The sequence below is a fragment of the Bubalus kerabau genome, chromosome 4 (assembly GCF_029407905.1).
Source record: "Bubalus kerabau isolate K-KA32 ecotype Philippines breed swamp buffalo chromosome 4, PCC_UOA_SB_1v2, whole genome shotgun sequence".
Classification (NCBI taxonomy): domain Eukaryota; kingdom Metazoa; phylum Chordata; class Mammalia; order Artiodactyla; family Bovidae; genus Bubalus; species Bubalus kerabau.
Window position 1 is genome coordinate 127,143,914 of NC_073627.1, and position 15,086 is coordinate 127,158,999.

At 39.7% G+C, this 15,086-nt stretch overlaps 1 protein-coding gene across 7 annotated transcripts in view; it reads right to left on the bottom strand.

Annotated features, from left to right (window-relative positions):
- Positions 1 to 9,783: 9,783 nt before the first annotated feature.
- The window catches only part of RNF38 (ring finger protein 38), a 121,161-nt gene continuing 115,858 nt past the window's right edge, over positions 9,784 to 15,086 (bottom strand). For all 7 annotated transcript variants that reach the window (XM_055578538.1, XM_055578537.1, XM_055578540.1 and 4 more), the window contains 2 exons: positions 14,508 to 14,607; positions 9,784 to 13,219 (listed from right to left, as the gene is read on the bottom strand). In XM_055578538.1, coding sequence (XP_055434513.1) covers positions 13,157 to 13,219; positions 14,508 to 14,607 — 163 coding nt within the window. In that variant the 3' untranslated portion in view covers positions 9,784 to 13,156. The remainder of the gene's footprint in view (positions 13,220 to 14,507; positions 14,608 to 15,086) is intronic.

Below are 15,086 nucleotides of genomic sequence, written 5' to 3' on the forward strand. Positions count from 1 at the left end.
GTCAACCACCTGTAAAAGAATGAAACTAGAACACTTTCTAACACCATACACAAAAATAAACTCAAAATGAGTTAAAGATCTAAATGTAAGGCCAGAAACTATAAAACTCCTAGAGGAAAACATAGGCAAAACACTCTCTGACATAAATCATAGCAAGATCCTCTATGACCCACCTCCCAGAGTAATGGAAATAAAAGCAAAAATAAACAAATGGGACCTAATTAAACTTAAAAGCTTTTTCACAATGAAGGAAACTATAAGCAAGGTGAAAAGACAGCCTTCAGAATGGGAGAAAATAATAGCAAATTAAACAACTGACAAAAATTAATCTCAAAAATATACAAGCAGCTCCTGCAGCTCAATACCAGAAAAATAAACGACCCAATAAAAAAATGGGCCAAAGAACTAAACAGACATTTCTCTAAAGACATACAAATGGCTAACAAACATATGAAAAGATGCTCAACATCACTCATTATCAGAGAAATGCAAATCAAAACCACAATGAGGTACTGTCTCATGCTGGTCAGAATGGCTGCAATCAAAAGTCTACAAATAATAAATGCTGGAGAGGGTGTGGAGAAAAGGGAACCCTCTTACACTGTTGGTGGGAATGCAAACTAGTACAGCCACTATGGAGAACAGTGTGGAGATTACTTTAAAAACTGGAAATAGAACTGCCATACAACCCAGCAATCCCACTGCTGGGCATAGACACTGAGGAAACCAGAATTGAAAGAGATATGTGTACCCCAGTGTTCATCATAGCACTGTTTACAATAGCTAGGACATGGAAGCAACCTAGATGTCCATTGGCAGACAAATGGATAAGAAAGCTGTGGTACATATACACAATGGAATATTACTCAGCTATTAAAAAGAATGCATTTGAATCAGTTTTAATGAGGTGGATGAAACTGGAGCCTATTATACACAGTGAAGTAAGTAAAAAAGAAAAACACCAATACAGTATATTAACATATATTTATGAAATTTAGAAAGATGGTAACAACAACCCTATACACGAGACAGCCAAAGAGACACAGATATAAAGAACAGACTTTTGGACTCTGTGGGAGAAGGTGAGGGTGGGACAATTTGAAAGAATAGCACTGAAACATGTGTATTACCATATGTGAAACAGATGACCAGTTCAAGTTCGCTGCATGAAATAGCACACTCAAAGTCGGTGCACTGGGACAACCCAGAGGGATGGGATGGGGAGGGGGGTTCGGGATGGGGGACACATGTACACCCATGACTGATTCATGTCAATGTATGGCAAAAACTACCATAATATTGTGAAGTAATTAGCCTCCAATTAAAATCAATAAATTAAAAAAACCAAACAAGTGTATGAGAATTGTTTGTTTCATGTCCTCACTAATACATGGTATTGTTAATCTTTTTAATGATAGACATTCTGACAGGTATTATGTTGTGTTTTTAAAAAAACAGCTTTATTGAGATGTAATTCACATACCATAGAAGTCACCCATGGAAACTGTACAATTCAATGGCTTCCAATACATACACAGCATCCATTGCAATTTCAGAATACTTTTATTACCCCTAAAAGAAACCCACACTCCTTGGTGGTCACTCCCAATCTTAAGTCAGCTGTAGTCAACCACTAATCTACTTCTCTTATCTACAGATTTGCCTTTGACATTTCACATAGATGGAATCATACCATCAATTCAGTTCAGTTCAGTTGCTCAGTCGTGTCCAACTCTTTGCAGCCCCATGGACCACAGCACGCCAGGCCTGCCTGTCTATCACGAACTCCCATAGTTTACCTGAACTCATGTCCATCGAGTGGATGATGCCATCCAACTATCTCATCCTCCTGCCTTCAATCTTTCCCAGCATCAGGTGGCCAAAGTACTGGAGTTTCAGCTTCAACATCAGTCTTTCCAATGAACACTCAGGACTGATCTCCTTTAGGATGGACTGGTTGGACCTCCTTGCCATCCAAGGGACTCTCAAGAGTCTTCTCCAACACCACAGTTCAAAAGCATCAATTTTTCAGCACTCAGCTTTCTTTACAGTCCAACTCTCACATCCATACGACTCCTGGAAAACCCATAGCCTTGACTAGACAGACCTTTGTTGGCAAAGTAATGTCTCTGCTTTTTAATATGCTGTCTAGGTTGGTCATAACTTTGCTTCCAAGGAGTATGTATCTTTTAATTTCATGGCTGCAGTCACCATCTTCAGTGATTATGGAGCCAAAAAATAAATAAAGTTAGCCACTGTTTCCCCATCTATTTGCCAGGAAGTGATGGGACTGGATGCCATGATCTTCGTTTTCTGAATGTTGAGCTTTAAGCCAACTTTTTCACTCTCCTCTCTCACTTTCATCAAGAGGCTCTTTAGTTCTTCACTTTCTGCCATTAAGAGTGGTGTCATCTGCATATCTGAGGTTATTGATATTTCTCCTGGCAATCTTGATTCCAGCTTGTGCTTCATCCAGCCCAGCGTTTCTCATGATGTACTCTGCATAGAAGTTAAATAAGCAGGGTGACAATATACAGCCTCGACATACTCCTTTCCGATTTGGAAGCAGTCTGTTGTTTTACATCCAGTTCTAACTGTTGCTTCCAGACCTGCATACTGATTTCTCAAGAGGCAGGTCAGGTGGTCTGATATTCCCATCTCTTTCAGAATTTTCCATAGTTTGTGGTGATCCACACAGTCAAAGCCTTTGACATAGTCAATAAAGCAGAAATAGATGTCTTTCTGGAACTCTCTTGCTTTTTTGATGATCCAGCGGATTTTGGCAATTTGATCTCTGGTTCCTCTGCCTTTTCTAAAACCAGCTTGAACATCTAGAAGTTCACGTATTGCTGAAGCCTGGCTTGGAGAATTTTGAGCATTACTTTGCTAGTGTGTGAGATGAGTGCAATTCTGTGGTAGTTTGAGCATTCTTTGGCATTGCCTTTCTTTGGGATTGGAATGAAATCTGACCTTTTCCAGTCCTGTGGCCACTGCTGAGTTTTCCAAATTTGCTGGCGTATTGAATGCAGCACTTTCACAGCATCATCTTTTAGGATGTGAAATAGCTCAACTGGAATTCCATCACCTCCACTAGCTTTGTTTGTAGTGCTGCTTCCTAAGGCCCACTTGCACATTCCAGGATGTCTGGCTCTAGGTGAGTGATCACACCATCGTGATTATCTGGGTCATGAAGATCTTTTTTGTACAGTTCTGTGTATTTTTGCCGCCTCTTCTTAATGTCTTCTGCTTCTGTTAGGTCCATACCATTTCTGTCCTTTATTGAGTCCATCTTTGCATGAAATGTTCCCTTGGTATCTCTAATTATCTTGAAGAGATGTCTAGTCTTTCCCATTCTATTATTTTCCTCTATCTCTTTGCACTGATGACTCAAGAAGGCTTTCTTCTCCTTATTCTTTGGAACCCTGCATTCAAGTGGATGTATCTTTCCTTCTCTCCTTTGCTTTTCGCTTCTCTTCTTTTCACAGCTATTTGTAAGGCCTCCCCAGACAGCCATTTTGCTTTTTTTGCATTTCTTTTTCCTGGGGATGGTCTTGATCCCTGTCTCCTGTACAATGTCACTAACCTCCATCCATAGTTCATCAGGCACTCTGTCTATCAGATCTAGTCCTTTAAATCTATTTGTCACTTCCACTGTATAATCATAAGGGATTTGATTTAGGTCATACCTGAATCGTCTAGTGGTCTTCCCCACTTTCTTCAATTTAAGTCTGAATCTGGCAATAAGGAGCTCATGATCTGAGCCACAGTCAACTCCCGGTCCTGTTTTTGCAGACTGTATAGAGTTTCTCCATCTTTGGCTACAAAGAATATAATCAATCTGATTTCGGTGTTAGCCATCTGGTGATGTCCATGTGTAGAGTTTTCTCTTGTGTTGTTGGAAGAGGGTGCTTGCTATGACCAGTGTGTTCTCTTGGCAAAACTTTATTATCCTTTTTGCCCTGCTTCATTCTGTACTTCAAGGCCAAATTTGCCTGTTACTCCAGGTGTCTCTTGACTTCCTACTTTTGCATTCCAGTCCCCTATAATGAAAAGGACATCTTTTTTGGGTGTAAGTTCTAAAAGGTCTTGTAGGTCTTCATACAGCCATTCAGCTTCAACTTCTTCAGCGTTACTGGTCAGGGCATAGACTTGGATTACCGTGATATTGAATGGTTTGCCTTGGAAACAAACAGAGATCATTCTGTCGTTTCTGAGATTGCATCCAAGTACTGCATTTCGGACTCTTTTGTTGACTATGATGGCTACTCCATTTCTTCTAAGGGATTCTTGCCCACAGTAGTAGATATAATGGTCATCTGAGTTAGAGTCACCTGTTCCAGTCCATTTTAGCTCACTGATTCCTAGAATGTTGACGTTAACTCTTGCCATCTCCTATTTGACCGCTTCCAATTTGCCTTGATTCATGGACCTAACATTCCAGATTCTTGTGCAATATTGCTTTTTACAGCATCAGACCTTGCTTTTATCACCAGTCCCATCCACAACTGGGTTTTGTTTTCACTTTGGCTCCATCCCTTCATTCTTTCCGGAGTTATTTCTCCACTGATCTCCAGTAGCATACTGGGCACCTTCCGAGCCGGGGAGTTCATCTTTGTGTCCTTTTTGCCTTTTCATACTGTTCATGGGATTCTCAAGGCAAGAATATTGAAGTGGGCTTCCCATTCCCTTCTCCAGTGGACCACATTGTGTCAGACCTCTCCACCATGACCTGACCATCTTGCTGCTGCTGCTGCTAGGTCGCTTCAGTCATGGACTCTGTGCGACCCCATGGACTGCAGCCCACCAGGCTTCTCTGTCCATGGGATTCTCCAGGCAAGAACACTGGAGTGGGTTGCCATTTCCTTCTCCAATGCATGAAAGTGGAAAGTGAAAGTGAAGTCGCTCAGTTGTGTCCAACTCTTTGCGACCCCATGAATCGCAGCATGCCAGGCCTCCCTGTCCATCACCAACTCCCAGAGTTCACTCAGACTCACGTCAGGTCATTACAGAGCACCAAATAGTTCTCTGTGCTATACAGTAGGTTCTTATTAGTTATTCTTATATAAAAGTAGTGTGTGTGCATATGTCTGGCAATTCATATATACCACTGAAAAGTAGTAAAGTGCTTCCTTTAAGAGAAATGGTTGCAAGTTCTTGATTTTTAAAAGGCAAGAGGGATAGTTAAGAGTTTGGGGTAGGCATATACACACTTCTGTATTTAAAATGGATAATCAACAAGGACCCACTGTACAGCACATGGAGCTCTGCTCAATGTTACGTGACAGCCTGGATGGAAGGGGAGTTTGGAGAAGAATGGATACTTGTATATGTATGGCTGAGTCCCTTCACTGTTTTATCACTTGACACTATCACAACAGTGTTAATTGGCGATACTCTAATACAAAAGAAAAAGTTTTTTAAAAAGTAAATTTAAAATAAGGAAAGAAAAAAATGATACACTGAGGTGGCTAAGATCTATAGTTAGGATGAATCTTCTAACCATGAAATTGGTAAGAAGGAAAAAGAAATTCACGCTAGTTTTGCTGTCACACCTCAAACTGCAAAAGCTGTGGTCATAGTGTGTGATAAATGCTTAGTAAAATTAGAAAAAGCATTAGGTTTTTACAGTTTTAGGACAGCAAGAGAGACCACATTCACATAAATTTTATTACAGTATACAGTTGACCTTTGAACAATATGGATTTGAACTGCATGGGTCCATTTATATGTGGGTTTTTAAAAATAAACACTATGCTGCTGCTGCTGCTGCTAAGTCGCTTCAGTCATGTCTGACTCTGTGCGACCCCATAGACGGCAGCCCACCAGGCTCCCTTGTCCCTGGGATTCTCCAGGCAAGAATACTGGAGTGGGTTGCCATTTCCTTCTCCAATGCATGAAAGTGAAAAGTGAAAGTGAAGTTGCTCAGTCGTGTCCTACTCTTCGTGACCCCATGGACTGCAGCCTACCAGGCTCCTCCGTCCATGGAATTTTCCAGGCAAGAGTACTGGAATGGGGTGACGGTATGGCTCAGTTTCATTGAGTCTGTCAAGGCTGTGGTCCATGTGATTAGATTGGCTAGTTTTCTGTGATTGTGGTTTCAGTGTCTGCCCTCTGATGCCTCCTCTCAGTGCCTACTGTCTTACTTGGGTTTCTCTTACCTTGGATGTGGGGTATCTCTTCACGGCTGCTCCAGCAAAGCACAGCCGCTGCTCCTTACCTCGGACGTGGGTTATCTCCTCACTGCCACCGCTCCTGACCTTGGACATGGGTTATCTCCTCACGGCTGCCACTCCTGACCTTGGACATGGAGTATCTTGATATGTGGCCTTTTATCCGGCTTCTTTCATTTACCAGGTTTTCAAGATTCATCATATTTTGATTCAACAAAGGAGCCATCTTGGATCAAACCACACACCTGGGACACAGGTTGCCAGGCTTGTTCCTATTACCCTTAAAAAAAAATTGCTAATTTGCTCACTTACCTGATGGTACATTTCACAGTTTACTTGTTTTTGTCATTTTGATAAGAAATTCTGGAATTTTGAGTTCATTCATTTAAACATTCAAACAATTTACCGAGACCGGACAAACCTGGCTTTCCTTAAAGCACCTCCATAGCTGGCTTCTATGCAGAGGAATGGGGACTTCCATTCAGTTGAAGACACATAAGAGATGCAAGGGAGATGTGAAGACTCATGTGTAGACAGGCAGAGACTTAAGTTCTGTGTCTGCTTCTGCTGCTAAGTCACTTCAGTTGTGTCCGGCTCTGTGTGACCCCATAGACAGCAGCCCACCAGGCTCTGCTGTCCCTGGGATTCTCCAGGCAAGAACACTGGAGTGGGTTGCCATTTCCTTCTCCAATGTGGGAAAGTGAAAAGTGAAAGTGAAGTCGCTCAGTTGTGTCCGACTCTTCACGACCCCATGGACTGCAGCCTACCAGGCTCCTCCATCCATGGGATTTTCCAGGCAAGAGTACTGGAGTGGGGTGCCATTGCCTTCTCTGAGCCAAAGAACTCCAAGGAGACAGAGGTATGGACGGTTCTCACCCAGAGTCTCCAACGAAAAGCAACAATGATTTTGAAATTCTGTTCCAGAAGTTGAGAGATTAAAATTGCTCTCAATCACTGAATTTGTAGTAATCTGTTGAGGCACTCAGAGGAAACAAATACATATAGTACTTGAACTCCTGATTCTGAAGGCTTCCTGGCCTACACATTTGTGCTGTGAACATTCCTTAGGAAGGACTTGGATCTCTCCTTATTTCATAGGAAACAAATTTACTGAACTTGAATTCACTTTTTCCATTCTGATTTGCTTCCCTGACTAAAATTTAGCAACTTGGATTAGACAGAGGATCCAAGTTTCCTTTATATATTCTGGAATTAGAGTAAACGCAATCTATGTTCTTCCTTACTGAAATGAAAACATTCTAAGCCTGAATAGCCATAGACAGTGATCCATTTTCTCTTGGCAAGACTGGCCTTGTTTTGGTAATGGAGTTTAGGTTATAGTCTTCTGATTTAGCTGAAGTTCAGTATGAACATATCCAAGAGTAAAAGGGGAGAAAAAGAACTAAAACATGTGGATACCACATTGCTTACACTGACTACAGAAATGTCTATTATTACTACCAAAAAAGATGGATAATTTTCCTTCTCGAGGGGATCTTCCCAACCCAGGGATCGAACCCAGGTCTCCTGCATTGTAGACAGACGCTTTACCGTCTGAGCCACCAGGGAAGTCCAATATAAAACTTACTCTCATCTAAACCTGAAGGTGCTAGGGTAGTGGGAAGAGGGAGCCTGCCTTAGGATCTCTTAAGTTTACTATTACAGAAGGGTTGTGGGAAGGGGATTCTAACACTGAAAGGGAGGCAGCTGGTGACATTGCCGACTGTATACAATGCAGGGTGCTGGGTGTAGGCTGTAGGCCCTTTTGTTGACCAGCCACTAAACTTTGTTTCCATTTGTAGACCAAGAAATAGAGGTTTGAAGGGAACGTGGGTTCCTTCATCCTGAGTTAATTCTCCTCATCTTTGTAGTGAGGAAACATCTATACTGACCCTACAGCCCATTTCCAAACTGTAAGGTGACATTCAGTATCCCTGGCTGTCACTATGTTCTTTTTTTCCCCTTCAATCTTTCTCATTCCTACAGTTCCTGCCAGTTTGGGAGGCAGAAGAACCACATGAAAAAGGGTAAGAGCATGTGCACTTTAGAGCAATCTTAGTAGGAGTCTACCCCACACACTCTGTATGGGTTCAAAGTTTGTTGCTCTTTTAGAATGCCCAATTTTCTGACTGGAAAGTTAATCTTTTAAATAGGTACGAATCTGGAAGGTGCTATAAACAAATGTTTAATTTGGGAATTTACTGACAAACAGGAAATTCTGTTCTTAAATGTTAGCCAGGGAAGCTATATATGTATGTTCACAGAAACTAAGTCTGCTTTTTACATATTTCTGTATTGATATAGAAATAAATTACATTCAACTATACAAACAGTAAAATATTTCTAATCATACTGTAGTTTATTAAGGCATGCAATGAAAAAATTGAGAAGTCTAGGGATATCAAAAGTAATGTTTCATTATCATTAGCCTGAAGTACACAGAGACCTGAGATACTTGGTAATGACCTGAACAATTTTATCATGTGGTGCAAATCTGACCTTGCAAGTTAACTGTAGTCAGTGGTGTTTAACTGGTACACTTGAGGATTAGTATTATCAAACTGTAGTTAGAATAAGACTAAACAGGCTTAAGTCTTTTGAAAGGGGGGAATAAATGGGCAAAGACAAAGTCCTGACCAAGAGTAGTCTAAGGACCTCAGTTTACTGTTAACCGAAAACCCGTGGAATCCAGTGGCTCTTCAGGCAGTGACTCAGGATCCAGGGCTGCCATCACCACAGCAGAAGAGAGCGCTGCATGGCCTACCGTTATGGTCCCTTGGTCAGAACCAGCCGCATGGGACTCGCTGCCTACAGTAGTTAAGTAGGGAGGTGGGAGAGAATGCACAGGTACTGACTGAGCAGCAAATGCCTCGGTAATATAAGACAAGTTTTGAGACATTCGCAGTTCAAATGCAAACATTCTTTCAAATATGTTGAAAACTGAGGGACACAATCAGTGACCCTGATTGGTCACTTTTCTGAATGCTTCTGTCAAGGAAGTACTGGAGCCAAAGGACTGCTTCCTGAAAGAGGGAGAATTGGGTTCTATTACTTAGCCTCTTTTTTTTTTTTTTTTGCATCCTATTTCCACTTTCAGCATGTAATAATATATAAGTAGATGGCTTTACTCTCTTCCTTTAGTCAAAGGAAAGCAATTAAACAAACATGTATGGAAAATGACGAGCTCCTCTTTCCGTATTATGTGGACAAGTTAGACATAACATACTATAGCTAATGTGAACCAATCTGCCCAACTATCTTTTGTATCTTATGGTTGACACAAATACAAAGAACTCCAGGCACCCACTTAATGTAACTTAACTGTTCAATGAGCTCATACCATGTACATGTGCCTACACTCAAGCTATCTTCTTGGCCTTTTTGAAGATATAAATATCTGCCACATGAGTTATAAAGCAAGTTGGTTTTATGTTTCTAAGTTGTTTACACAAACACAGAAACAAAATCTGAATTACTGCCTCAAAGTTAAGTTTGGCTGCTCGGAGCTCAAGAGCTCTATTTTCCTGCTGAAGTCCCCTACATCCCTCCCTCCAAACACACATGACCCCTACCCTTCCCTACCTAACACAGTAACACCAAACACAACCCAATGTTTTAAGTGTACATCATACATTTATTACCAACAACCCTCTCAACTCCAAAATTGGGCACAGGGATTAAAAATAAAAATTCATTGCACTACTTAGTAAAGCATTACTAGTAACTTTCATAAAAAATGTACAAACTTTGTTAAAAATTTATCAAGCCTTCAAATGATTTGGTTACAGATATTTATAATACGTACATTTAAAACTATATGTTAACTGATACAATGGAGTATGATTTGAGGAAATGACTCAGCAAATGATTCCAAAATACACCCCTGTGAGCTTTCCATAATCTGAAACAAATAGCAAAATGAGGTAACCAAATGTACCAACAGGGGGAAAATAGCTTTCTAATAAAGGCCTAAAGATATCTGTGAAAAATATTCTCGTAAGTGAGTTGGTAGATCTCATTTAAAATATTTTAAGAGGCCCAAATATAAGAATCTTAACAAATCACATTTCAGAGTGTATAAAATCTAAATAGGCTTTCACATTTTCTAGATTTTGCTTGAAAAAATTCAGGACAGAAAATCCTAATGAGATCTTGATACCTGGAGGCCTTGTTTTTTTTTTTCTTTTTGGGGAAGAGGGGGTGCTAAAAACAAACAAAGGTGGTATTTCATGCAAAGGAAAACAAAAAAACACAGCAGAGTTAAGGTGGTAAAGCCAATATTGTTTTAGGAGGAAAGGGGAAGGTGGCAAGAAACCAACATCTGCCTGCTACCTGGTGCATCACCTAAGGAGTCAGCAGCTGGGTACAAATCAACTGTTCTTTCTCTTCTGCTAGCCACACGGTTGCTAAATGTGGCTAGGTTGAGCTGGTTTGGAACACATGCATGTACGCTCCTAACACACACTAACTACTTAATAAGCAAATCTGCACACATCTCTAAGAGCCCCATGCGAAGAAAAGACATTCCCAAAGAGAGATCAGCCACAAGAGTGCAACAATTCTGGATTTTACCAAAATAGACCCTGCTGCCTCCTAAATTGCCAACGGCCTCTCAAAAATTTAATGGAAAAGGGGTAGTATGACAAGAATTCATCATCCCAGAGAGGGAAGAAAGAGCTACTTTTCCTAGTCATTAGTACAGTGTGCCTTGTTAATTAAGTATCTATATAAATTAGAAAAAGTGCTTTACTTGCATGCTTCAATAAAATGAATACTGAGTGTAGTAATGTTATGTTAGATCTGTACAGATATAAATTTTTTGCAGCTATATAAAAGAGTCTATGTATAAGATGGGCTTTTGCCATTTTAAACATGATTTTTTAATTAAAAAAAATAAAGATTAAACTATACGTGATTTGTAATGTAGTTGATTATTACGCCAGTAATTTTGGTCTTGAACACACTTTATTCATTAGGAACAGGTAGGGAATACTCTAATGATTTAAAAGTAACATGTGCATTTCACCACTGTTTAGATGTATTTCTGATGCACTGACAAATACAGGGGCAAACAAAGTATGCAAAATCCTACTTGTAGGACTAGATAGAGGCAACAGTGTCTGGAAAAGGGCAAAATTGTGCTTCTGTGTGAATTGACTTTACTGAACTCTAAGCTGTGATGAGCTTATAGTCTTCAAGGGAAGGCAAGTAGCATGGCAGTAACAAGTAGTTAACACTGTCTGAGTAGAAAACGGACACAGAGCCAAACGAAAGCTGAGGGTGGCAGCAAGTCATCCCAGTCCTGACTGGAGAGCTGCAGCCTGTGCCACTGCAACCAGAACAAGGGCATCAACTGCACGAAGAGGCAGACAACGGTGACGACACTACAAGAATGAGAGGGGAATTCAAACATTGCTACAAAAATGACTTCAAACAATCTGAATTATGCTCAAGGAACCTATTAAAAAAACAAAGAAACCCACACAGCTATGTATTCTTTTCAGAGCAACTAAATGCAGGTCAATTCCTGTTTTACAGCATTATTTTTTATACAAAAATCAAATCTTCATTTATACTGCAAGTATTCTGGACACCTGTTATATTAATTTTTTTCTCATTCAACAAAAAAGAAACGTGATAAAACATCCAAGCACACCAGGTCTAAGGAACTCGAGCTGTCACAGCGCTTGATCCATCCTGGAAATGAGGATTTCAATGAGAAGCACGCTTACTGAGGGGAGAAGAACTAGACAACTTTCAGAATTGGAGCTTGGCAGAACAGAAACATAGTCTTCTTAAAACAATTTTGTTGCCTATGGGAGCTTGAACAAATAACATATCAGAAGTCAAGCTGAGTTAACAGATTTTTTTCTGGTGGAAGTAGAGGAGGTGAGACTTCATGGGACCAGTGGTATTCTTAGAAATATATTACTCAAATATCTTCAGAATAGACTACAAACCTAAACATTAAAAGAAAAAAAAAAAAAAATCACAAGCACGTCTGGCTAAGAAGCTTACTGAAAATGTAAAGGAAAACCAAGAGAGTATCAACATTCAAATCACTGATTGAAATGCTAATATTGCTAACTGATGATGTATGATATTGCACCTTCTTTTTGGAAACAGCAAGTTAGAGATTTAAAAATTTCTTTTGCACGACAAAAATCAAAATTTCAGGTTCATGGAGTGAGAATCTATTACACTTTTTCCTTAAGTGACCCAGTTGGGACCACCAACAAAGAGAAGGTGACAGCTGCCTGAAGCAAAGGAAGAAGGCTTTTCTCATTCCATTCACTGGGAGGGAAGGGGATGGAGTATTCAATGCTTATCGTTGATGCACCCTTAGCAATCAGTGTGCAACAGCAAACACAAGGGGGAAACCAGTGTACAGTACTAGTGCTGTTTAAATAACACACCAGATTATACATTGCAGCATAATTAAAACTACACACACATTCTTGGTACATGCTGGTATATAGGATCTCATACACACGTTAGCTACCATGCCCTCACACAAGTAGTTTCACACATTCTCTCTCTCACACACACAGATACATTTACCATCAACAGTCATACGCTGCACTCATTGCCACTCACAGTTTCTGAAGGCTCTATATAAGGTAGATTGCTATATCATCTGGAGCTACCACTTTTAATGAAAGCACATGCTAAAAGATCACGTCCACTGTAATCTTGCAGCAACACTCGGAATGATCACACAAAAACCAGGGAATGTTAGTGCACACACAAAATTAAGCTAAAGAAAAAGTCTTTGGAGTTCCAATCACACGGTTAGTATAACAATCCCATAATTGTGAAGACTAATTGTAAGCTTTTATAGTTGATTAAGTCACACAGTGCAAAGAAAGGTCCATTGACCCTTTTGGTAAAGGGAGGGCTGGAAGCCACACAGATTAAGTTCAATGGATAGTCCGTATATACATGTGATGAGGAACACCCAAACTAAATTTGTGCTCTTAGGTTGGTCATTCTGAATCCCGATGCACTTCTGAAGCATCAGCTCGGCAGATTGGGCAAGTACGATTTGCCTAAAACAAAAAAAGAGAGCACTTGTCTGAATTTTGACTTACACTGTGAAACATATTAAAAGCAACAGAACTATTTTTACTTTCTACATAGTTTTTACATTCTCTGTTCCTTTAAGAAAGTACAATCATTTAATCTCTTAAAAATACTCCATAAACCTCTAAAACAATAATAGCCTATGAATAATTCTTTATTTGGTTTGTTTTAACATAGACAAGACTATCCATCACCACTTCAGCCAAATGTAATAACTGGCTTAAAATTAAAACTCCATCTCAACAAATGGCATTACCATTCGTTGTGCTGCTAAAATCAGAAACATAAGCAACACCTGCTCTCTTATGTTCTACAAAGCATTTTTTATCAAATGCTCTCATTTATATATTATGATAGCTCTCGAGTCAAGTACTCTTTTCATCCAGCTTCTACTATTTGTTCTCCATCTTGCCCAGTACATCCTTATTTCATCAACCTCCTCTATTACCTTCTTCAAGGAGTGGCCGTGATCTTTCTAAAACATACTTTCAGGATCCAGTCCAAACTCTCGCACACTTCACAGTGACTTTGCAAAAAGCTGACTCCTGGTTTTAACTCTGAATCCCCTTCTCTCGCTACTCTCCCTCACACTCTAGCCATCAGCCACACAGAACCCATGCTTTTTTGGTCATCCTGTTCTCACATGTCAGGGCTATGCATATATAATAAGTTCCGTTTTCTAAAAAGCTTAGATTCTTTACCTTTAGGATTCAGTTTGGACAAAACTGGGTACCCTTAATCTGTGCTCACATGGAAGACTGATTCTATTTTAACTCATCTGTCTTCCTCTCCAATTTTCAAGTTATCTAAGCCAGTATTATCATCTCCTATTCAGAATAATCTAAAACAAACCAACCCTAAAGTTGACTTAAATTATTTTACCGTATCACATTTTCATCCTACTATTAAAAAAAATTGGGGGGGCTACACCCCACAGCATGTGTTTAGCTGTCCAACCAGGGCTTGATCCTGCGACCCCTGCACTGGAAGGCAGACTTTAAGCCTGGACTGCCAGCGAAGTCCCTTTATCCTACTATTAAAAAAGAAGAAGAAAATAAGAAGTCCCTGAAATAATTTCACCCTGGCATACTACCAGAATTTGTGTCTTTGGAATTTTCCCTCCCATATACACAAAGGAGAAAATGGTCAGAATTATGAAAGCTGTGTTTCAATTTAATCAACCTCCACCAAACCATGGACTATGGTCAGTAAGAGAAAATTTAATGTCATTCTTTTCAGATGCCATCATTTTACCTTAAGCCATTTGTCGACACACTTGGCATGGAACTCATGGTTACAGGGTAAAACTCTAAGTAGCTGCCTTGACTCAAAATCACACATGCATACTACACACCTGGAATAAACCAGAAAGATTGTTTAACCATAAAACCAAGTAGTTTCTATTTTGTTACAACTATCGAAACCATAAAGCCATTTACTATCTCTTATCAAAATACCATGTAAATTTTAAAACTAAAATAATCTATCAAATACCCTTAAAAAAGCATGATGTTAAGACATTTAGTAAGAGTGCTTTGTTTTGCTTAGTGAGAGATCAACAAGAAAATTTCTGGTTTAACATCCAAGCCAGCCTTAATACTGAAGATACTATTATATTCAACAGTGTTGAAACAGCTGGACATTCATATGCAAAAGAATGTAGTTGGACTCCTACCTCACACAATATATGAAATTAACTAAAAAATGAAAAACCTAAATATAAGAGCTAAAAACTATTAAACTCTTAAAGAAAATACAAGTGTAGATCTTCATGACCTTGGAATAGGCAGTTCAGTTCAGTAGTCACTCAGTCATGTCCAACTCTTTGTGACC